Raw genomic sequence first — 8,686 nt, forward strand, 5'->3', positions numbered from 1 at the left:
AAGTTTCAGCTAGGGAGCTATATATTTTATAACATATTTATATTTGTACAGTAAACACTTTAGGATAGGTCTGGCGTAAGGTAAAGTATAAGGTAACCAGCTGGCTGTCTTTGATATAGCTTGGGTAAGTAGTATATTTTTACTCCAGCAAATTATACTTTTGCCAGTTTAGCATTAAAGTTAGCTGTTTTAAGACATAGCTATCCAGCGTACTTGTGAAGGATTGGACGAGCACTTGCAAAAAATGCAAAGTGGATCAGGCCAAGATAGCAGAGGGAGCACAAAGTCCAAGCAAAAATTCTCTTTTTCTCTTCTTTTTATTATTTTTCTTTAGAAAGTGAACATTTGTGCAAATAATTACTCAAGAATAATAATAACAATAATCAAGCATCAACATCTCAAAAGAAACATACTATTCAAAAATCTCAACTTGCTGAGTCTCTCTCCAAGAGTCAGAAACCACTATGGCAGCAGAATTCAAAAAGAGGGGCGCTCCCTATACAAGATCAAATGCTTTGCCTTCACATAGGACTCAGACTACACATATAAAGAAGGTGGCCAGCACCATTCCTACACAATAGGGGAACACTTAACATTCACCTGACCAAACATACATTAGACAGACTCTGATGCATCAGTAAAACATTACACACAAGTTACAACAATTTACATGAATGAAAATCCAAATCTAACATTGCAGCCAACATTTAAGAAACGACCATTCAGCCACAACCCATCTCAGTCAACCCCCTGACATTTCAGCAAGCTGAACTGGACCGTTTCCGGCCGGAACAAATAAACAGGCCTTTGTTCCTCGCCGACCCCTTTTTGCCACCCGCAAGTCCGTCGCCCCTGAAGAACAAACAGTGGTATGAACTCTCATTATTTTCTCTTTTTGTACTTAAAAGAAACACCAATAACCTTGTAAGCACAATAAAAGACAAGCATTGGAAACAATTTGTCTAGCGTCCTCGTTTCATTTTAAATATTTCGTTCGTTCTGCCGCCGTCCATAGCGGGACAAAAGTCTCTCGGTTGCCGATTAGCTCATAGCGTTTCTGGGCAGCACTTTCATCCAGCGCCTTTGGGGAACTGAACGCCAACGTCAGCATGTGAGCAAACGTATGAGCATGTGCGTATACGTGTGTGTGTGTGTGTGTGAAATAAAAAGGGAAAAGATGGAGGAAATGTGCGGTCCATTCACGACCGTCACACACCCCCCCACCTCTTGTCTCACATCGGCAGGCGGGAGAGGAAATCAGCAATGGCGTTATCCCTCCCAGGAATATGGTGGATGGTGAACCGGAACGGTTGCATGGCCAAGTACCACCTGGTAATTCTCGCATTGGAGTCACGCATGCGGTCCATCCACTGCAAGGGCCGGTGGTCCGTCTCCAACCGGAACTCACGGCCGAGGAGGTAGTACCTGAAGGCGTCGAGGGCCCACTTCACCGCCAGGCACTCCTTTTCGATGGTTGAGTACCGCACCTCCCTCGGGTAGAGCTTCCGGCTGATGTACGCCACTGGATGTCTCTCGCCTGGGTCACCTTGCAGGAGCACCGCCCCCAAACCTGTATCGGAAGCATCTGTCTGCAAAACAAATGTCTTTCCAAAGTTAGGACAATACAAAACAGGTTCATTACAAAGGGCGCTCCGAATGTCCTCAAAAGCCTTCTTAGCTGGCTCAGTCCACTGAACATGCACTGGGGAACTTTTCCGGGTCAAGTCTATAAGGGCGGCTGCCCTGTCAGCGAAGTTTGGCACAAACCTCCTGTACCAGCCGGCCATGCCTAGAAAAGACCGTACCTGGGTCTTAGTCTGGGGTAAAGGACACTGCTGGATAGCCTCCAACTTCTGCACCTGCGGCCTGACCACTCCACCCCCAATAACATACCCCAGGTACTCCGCCTCCTTCTCAGCGATGGTACACTTAGCCGGGTTGATAGTAAGGCCTGCCCTCTCAATCCTCTTGAAGACTTCACTCAAGTGTTGCAGATGGTCCGCCCAAGACGCACTGTACACGATTACATCATCAAGATAAGCGGCCGCGTACCCCTGCGTACCCTCCAGCACCTGATTCATCAGTCTTTGAAAGGTTGCAGCGGCGCCATGGAGCCCAAACGGCATAACTGAAAACTGGAACAAGCCCCAAGGGGTACGGAACGCAGTGAGTTCTCTGGTCGAGTCACTCAGTGGGACTTGCCAGTATCCCTTTGCTAAATCTAATGTTGTCACCCATCTTGCTGAACCAAGGGAATCAATGATATCATCAATTCTAGGAGTAGGATAGGAATCAAACTTTGACACTGAATTTAAATATCTAAAATCAACACAGAACCGAAGACTACCGTCCTTCTTCGGAACTAGGACTATCGGACTACACCACTCACTATGTGATGGTTCTATGATCCCCAGGGCCAGCATCTGGTCAGTTTCCTTCCGCAGCCCGACCAGAAGTCGTTCCGGTATCCTGTAACTCATGCGGCGAGGAGCCGCCCCCTCACACAGGGTAACGTGATGACTGACGAGCTGAGTGTGTCCGGGCTGCTCCTTGAACAGGGTGGGTGTACATAGGTGCCTGATGGCCGCCTGCTGTTCAGGGAAGAGATGGTTAAGGTCAAGGGTGCCCTCTGTTGGTGAAGGTAAGTACTGCTCCTCAACCTCATCCTCTTCCTGCACCCGCCGGATCAGCAGCGCCTCCACACTCGTACCTGGCCGTTCCCTCCACTCCTTCAGATGATTGATGTGCAGCACTCGTCTGGAACGCTTCGAACCCGGCCCACTGACTTCATAAGTAGTCGACCCCAGTTTCCGGGTCACCTCAAAAGGGCCTTGCCATTTGGCTAACAGCTTACTGGTGTCGCTTGGCAACATCACCAGCACTTTGTCCCCGACCTTGAAACTGCGAGCATGAGCCTTGTGGTCGTAGTAGAACTTCTGTCGCTGCTGGGCTTGCTCCAGATTCTGCCGCGCCAATTCGGCCATGTTCTTCAGCCGCTCGCGCATCTGTAACACATACGTGAGGGTGTTCTGCACTGGTGGGTCCTCCTCACTCATCCAAGTCTCCTTCAACAGTGCCAGAGGGCCCCGCACCTCACGTCCATAAAGCAGCTCGAACTGTGAAAATCCCGTTGAGGCCTGTGGCACCTCACGATAGGCAAAGAGGAGGTAAGGAAGCCAACTGTCCCAATCCGCGCCTGACTCATCCACAAACTTGCGCAGCATCTGAATCCTCCTGCTCCCCAACACCTCCAAATTGCAACTTCTCTCGCCTCCTCTGTTTCTTTGACTTTCTGGATTACCCGGCCGAGCCTCAATGTCTGCATTGAAAAACGGCAAGGCCGAAAGTGTAGCTTCTTCCTCTCTACTCTTAGCCATAGCTCGGGTGACAGCCACGTTACACTCGTTAACACCAGCAACAAGCTGGCACAAAAGCGGAAAATCTTGACCCAAAATCATGGGGTATGGTAAGTTATCCACTATCCCAACCTCCAGCGAAAAAACCTGACCTGACACCTTCACATGCACACTAGCAGTGGGGTACGCCTTCTCATCTCCATGCACACACTTAAGATTTGTCATTACCAAATAATCATAGAGATGTACCGGAACGACATCTGCCCTGACCAAAGACTGCATACTGCCCGTGTCTGCCAATGCCTCAACCTCCCGCCCATTTAATATTACAGTATGCAAACTAAGAGCTTCTGATTTTAAAGGAGCGCTATCCCTTGATACTGTACATATATTGGACTGGTTGGCAGGATTATTGGGACATTTAGGTTTAATATGCCCTTCCTCCCCACAATGAAAGCACACTGGTAGTCTAGGGCTACTAGGTCTAGGTGTAGGGCTAGCCCTAAAAGCAGAGGTAAACTTAGGGGGGCGATTCTTACCACCTACAGACGTGCTGTTGCTAATGCCGGCTTTTAGCAGCGCGCTGTTCTTTGGTGGCGGGAACTGATGGCGGGGTCTGCTAGGGTCTTTGCTTACTCTCCATTGGGCATAGGTCCATGGCTCATTCTTTCGTCGGGCTGCTACAAAGACATCTGCCAAGGACGCAGCCTCTAACGCTGACTTGGGGTCGCGTTCCTTAATCCACACCTGGAGGTCTGGTGACAGCAAGCGAAAGAACTGTTCCATGACGATCATTTCCCCGATCTCCTCCTTGGTTCTCTTCTGCGGCTGGACCCACCTCTGATAAAGGTCCCGCAGGCGGACATACAACTCCCTAGGTGATTCTTCTCCTTTTACCTCGGTGTTCCTGAAGCTAAGCCGATAAGTCTCCCTATTAATGTTGAACTTGGCCATTATGGCATCCTTCATTTTCTCATAATCCAGGGCTTCAGCGCTGTCCATGGCAACGTACGCTGTCCTAGCTTTGCCCGTCAGGAGGGGCGCTAACCTGACTGCCCAGTCCACGGTCGGCCACTGACACGCCACCGCTACTCTTTCAAAGGTAACTAAAAAATGTTCGATGTCATCATGCTCACCTAAGCACTGCAACTTAGGTTCTCTCTCTAAAACTGTCCTTCCCTGATTGTTCGAACGGGGTGGTGCCACTGAAGCTGGACGAGATGGCGCCGCAGACAGCGAGGGAGCCGCCGGATCAGCACTAGCGACCCTTACGGGCATAGTGATGACAGGGTCTGGTTCAGGAGTTGTTCGGGTATGGACCTCTCTTTGCAGCATATTGAACTGGTGTTGTATGGACTTCCATCGACCCTCCTGTCGTACCGCTTCTTGCTCAAGCTGGTCCTCACGTGCCTCCTGCCTTGCCATCAGTGCACGAAACATATCACGAAGCTCCTGCATTGACAAGTCTTCAGCCACCGCAGCTAATTCCGGGTCAGCACCACTATCATCCTCCCCGCCGGTGGCACCTTCTAATTGGTTGGCTCGGCTAGATTGATTAGCGCTGCATTTCTTGGGACCCATCTCATGCACTTTGAGAAGCCACAGCAATCCAGGGTAGTGAAAAAGACTAAATGAACTAACAAAAAAAAAACTGCTACCCTCTATAGCCTTGATCCCACTTCTGACACCAGCTGTGAAGGATTGGACAAGCACTTGCAAAAAATGCAAAGTGGATCAGGCCAAGATAGCAGAGGGAGCACAAAGTCCAAGCAAAAATTCTCTTTTTCTCTTCTTTTTATTATTTTTCTTTAGAAAGTGAATATTTGTGCAAATAATTACTCAAGAATAATAATAACAATAATCAAGCATCAACATCTCAAAAGAAACATACTATTCAAAAATCTCAACTTGCTGAGTCTCTCTCCAAGAGTCAGAAACCACTATGGCAGCAGAATTCAAAAAGAGGGGCGCTCCCTATACAAGATCAAATGCTTTGCCTTCACATAGGACTCAGACTACACATATAAAGAAGGTGGCCAGCACCATTCCTACACAATAGGGGAACACTTAACATTCACCTGACCAAACATACATTAGACAGACTCTGATGCATCAGTAAAACATTACACACAAGTTACAACAATTTACATGAATGAAAATCCAAATCTAACATTGCAGCCAACATTTAAGAAACGACCATTCAGCCACAACCCATCTCAGTCAACCCCCTGACATTTCAGCAAGCTGAACTGGACCGTTTCCGGCCGGAACAAATAAACAGGCCTTTGTTCCTCGCCGACCCCTTTTTGCCACCCGCAAGTCCGTCGCCCCTGAAGAACAAACAGTGGTATGAACTCTCATTATTTTCTCTTTTTGTACTTAAAAGAAACACCAATAACCTTGTAAGCACAATAAAAGACAAGCATTGGAAACAATTTGTCTAGCGTCCTCTTTTCATTTTAAATATTTCGTTCGTTCTGCCGCCGTCCATAGCGGGACAAAAGTCTCTCGGTTGCCGATTAGCTCATAGCGTTTCTGGGCAGCACTTTCATCCAGCGCCTTTGGGGAACTGAACGCCAACGTCAGCATGTGAGCAAACGTATGAGCATGTGCGTATACGTGTGTGTGTGTGTGAAATAAAAAGGGAAAAGATGGAGGAAATGTGCGGTCCATCCACGACCGTCACAGTACTGTACAAACATAAGTTCTCTCTCTCTCTTTCTCTCTCTCCCTGTGTATGTATATATATATATACATACACAGGGATACACACAATATTTATTTATTTATTTATTTATTTATGCGTGTGTGTCTGTGTATATGTATGTTTATTTATCAATGTATCTACATGCATATCAATATAATTATCTACATAACAATTATTAATGCATTTATTAATGGGGGGCTTTTATTCTTTTTACAGAGATGCACTCCTCAGTCTGGCTTTATGGTTCAGCTCCATCTTTAAACAGATGCACAACATGCTGCAAAATGTTTCACTGCCCATTGTGCCCTGTGAAGTTGTTTAAGCCATCCAACCTAGCGAGGGTTAAGAAGCACATTGAAATTCACTGGAAAAATGCCATACAGTTTAAAGGTATTGTACAATTCTGCTGTTATTATTAGCAGTACACATTATTAGATGTTATTTCTTTTTTTTTTCTTTTCACAGAATATCGAATTCACAGATGTCATCAAAATTGCAGACCAGAAGGACACTATCACTGCCCTTTTTGCTTGTGGCTTCACAGGCTTGTGAAGATGGATCATATGGGACACACACGCCTACACCTGCAAAAGTACCTTCTTGCACATCTGCTACGTCTTCATCACATTCCTTAAAAGAGGCACAAGCTTATTCTACCTTGCCCATTGCACCTTCTCTAACAGTTGATCCTTCTGAGCTTTTATCATCTGCTCCTGCACCTTCCCCTTCCCCTACGTCTTCTAGTCTTCTACCACATACTTCACTAGCTTCTCACAAAGAGGCTCAAACCTCATCACCCAGAAGAGTAAAGTGTCCTCACTGCACTACAGTTGTACGTAAGAAGAATTTACCTGTTCACATTTTCAGAAAACATTCAGAAGCAAAACCTGATGTAAGCAGTGGCTCCCATTTGGAGAGTGTTTGTGTGGATGCCACAAATGGTGTGTGTGCTGTTCAGAGAGGCCGGCATGGTTTTTCTGTACCTGTTCATGTCCAGAAAAAGACTTTGGGGGAAAACCAATTTACCGGCTGTGAATTAAGAGAGTGTTACCAATACCACCTTCTAGCACGACGGAGTGGATGTGCTTTCAGCTACTGCGAACATATTCGTTCGCTTGACTATTGTTCTTGCACGGCAAGTGAAGAGGAACTTGAAGAGAGAGTTCTTGATGAAATGGTAAATCATAAGATATTTGGTGTACCAAAGAAGAATATGTGCTTAAAAAAACAGAAAGCAGCCATGTCAGCTCATGTACCTCTGTGTGTAGAAGTAACACTCAGTGGCTCCTCCCAAACAAAATGTCTGTCCATTTACGAGCCAGTGAAGAACCACTGTCCTAATGAAATAACCTGACCATGTCTAATTTTCTAGGGCTTAGCTTTCTTTAAAAGAGGGGTGTGGAATGAAGGGCTGGACTTTTTTTTTTTTTCCTGCTCTAAAGCACCTGGCAGTTAACAGCTGAGTTGAGTCAAGTATGCTGGAGTAGGACAAGCATAAAACAACCCAAGCACTCCAGGACTGGAATTCCCCACCCTCGCTTTAAAACATTAGTTGAATTAAATTATGCTCAGGTGACAAGTCATGATTGTACGTCAAACACAGTCATCACTTCACAAGCTTAATCTGTTTAATCAAACACATAATAATGTATAATTAACACTAGCTTTTTATTTCTCATAGACTGAGGCCATCATAGAGAGGACATTTGCTGTCCTAAAAATCGACAGAGCAAGTTTGAGGAATACATCCTTTGTTTTGGAAGTAATGACTCCTGAGGTAAGATCAATTGTAATTTGAAATTTATTTTTGATTTGCTCTTAACATTGCATTGTCCAATCTGATCTGTGATTCATCTCATTTTAAGACCACCATCCTTCTGCTGAGGAAGCTGGAGGGGTTCAACAGATATGAAGCTGAAAGTGTTTTTTCCCAACATGTAACATTTGAATAATTCCAAGAACTGATTAAAACAGTTAAAACTGAATGCTTGCTTGTATTGCCTATTTTGTTTACATTATTTTCATTGTTTTGAGTATTTTTTTGAATTGTGTAGGTTTTTATGAATATTTAAATTTCATACTTGCTTTTATTACATTGTTTTCCCTCTGTTTAGATTTTTTTTACATAATTTATTATTTTATTAATTTTTATTTCTCGGTATTTTGTTTTATTACATTGTTTTCAATTTTTGATTTGGTGTTCCTTCTAGATTTTATAACCAACTACACAAGAATGCTTGCTTTTATTATTTGTAATTGTCCTCTGTTCCGATTATTCATTGTTTTTAAATAAAATTAAATTCTTGCTTGAATTATTTTTCCCTTTGTTTATTGTGCATACTTTATTGTGTTGTTATTACAGCATATAGCCTAGCATGTTATGAGAAAATATAAACCCACGTTGCTAGCAGTAAAACAACTAAGTTAGCCGGTTTTCATCGTGAATTAATGTTTTATATTACCCTAACCATATATATTCAAATTCATATATATATATATATATATATATATATATATATATATATATATATATATATATATATATATATATATTGTGTATGTGTGTGTGACTTGCGTTTGGGATATGCCATAACATACTACAGAATCGTAACTATCAGAAAAC

General features: G+C 44.3%; 1 protein-coding gene and 1 long non-coding RNA gene across 3 annotated transcripts; one reads left to right on the forward strand and one right to left on the reverse strand.

Moving 5' to 3' along the window:
- Positions 1-366: 366 nt before the first annotated feature.
- LOC143514879 (uncharacterized) lies at positions 367-5,085 on the reverse strand. Its single transcript, XM_077006604.1, has one exon. It carries the CDS (start codon positions 4,935-4,937, stop codon positions 1,233-1,235), a length of 3,705 nt encoding a protein of 1,234 aa, XP_076862719.1. The 5' UTR covers positions 4,938-5,085; the 3' UTR covers positions 367-1,232.
- A 689-nt stretch (positions 5,086-5,774) lies between these two features.
- LOC143514880 (uncharacterized) lies at positions 5,775-8,375 on the forward strand. 2 transcript variants are annotated; one of them, XR_013130981.1, is made up of 4 exons: positions 5,775-5,945; positions 6,280-6,453; positions 6,529-7,840; positions 7,929-8,375. It is a non-coding gene; the product is annotated as an uncharacterized LOC143514880 (long non-coding RNA). The 2 variants fall into 2 exon arrangements; XR_013130980.1 differs by lacking the exon at positions 5,775-5,945 and having other exon boundaries at positions 6,189-6,453.
- Positions 8,376-8,686: the final 311 nt, after the last annotated feature.

This window comes from Brachyhypopomus gauderio, chromosome 5 (genome assembly GCF_052324685.1).
Source record: "Brachyhypopomus gauderio isolate BG-103 chromosome 5, BGAUD_0.2, whole genome shotgun sequence".
NCBI lineage: Eukaryota > Metazoa > Chordata > Actinopteri > Gymnotiformes > Hypopomidae > Brachyhypopomus > Brachyhypopomus gauderio.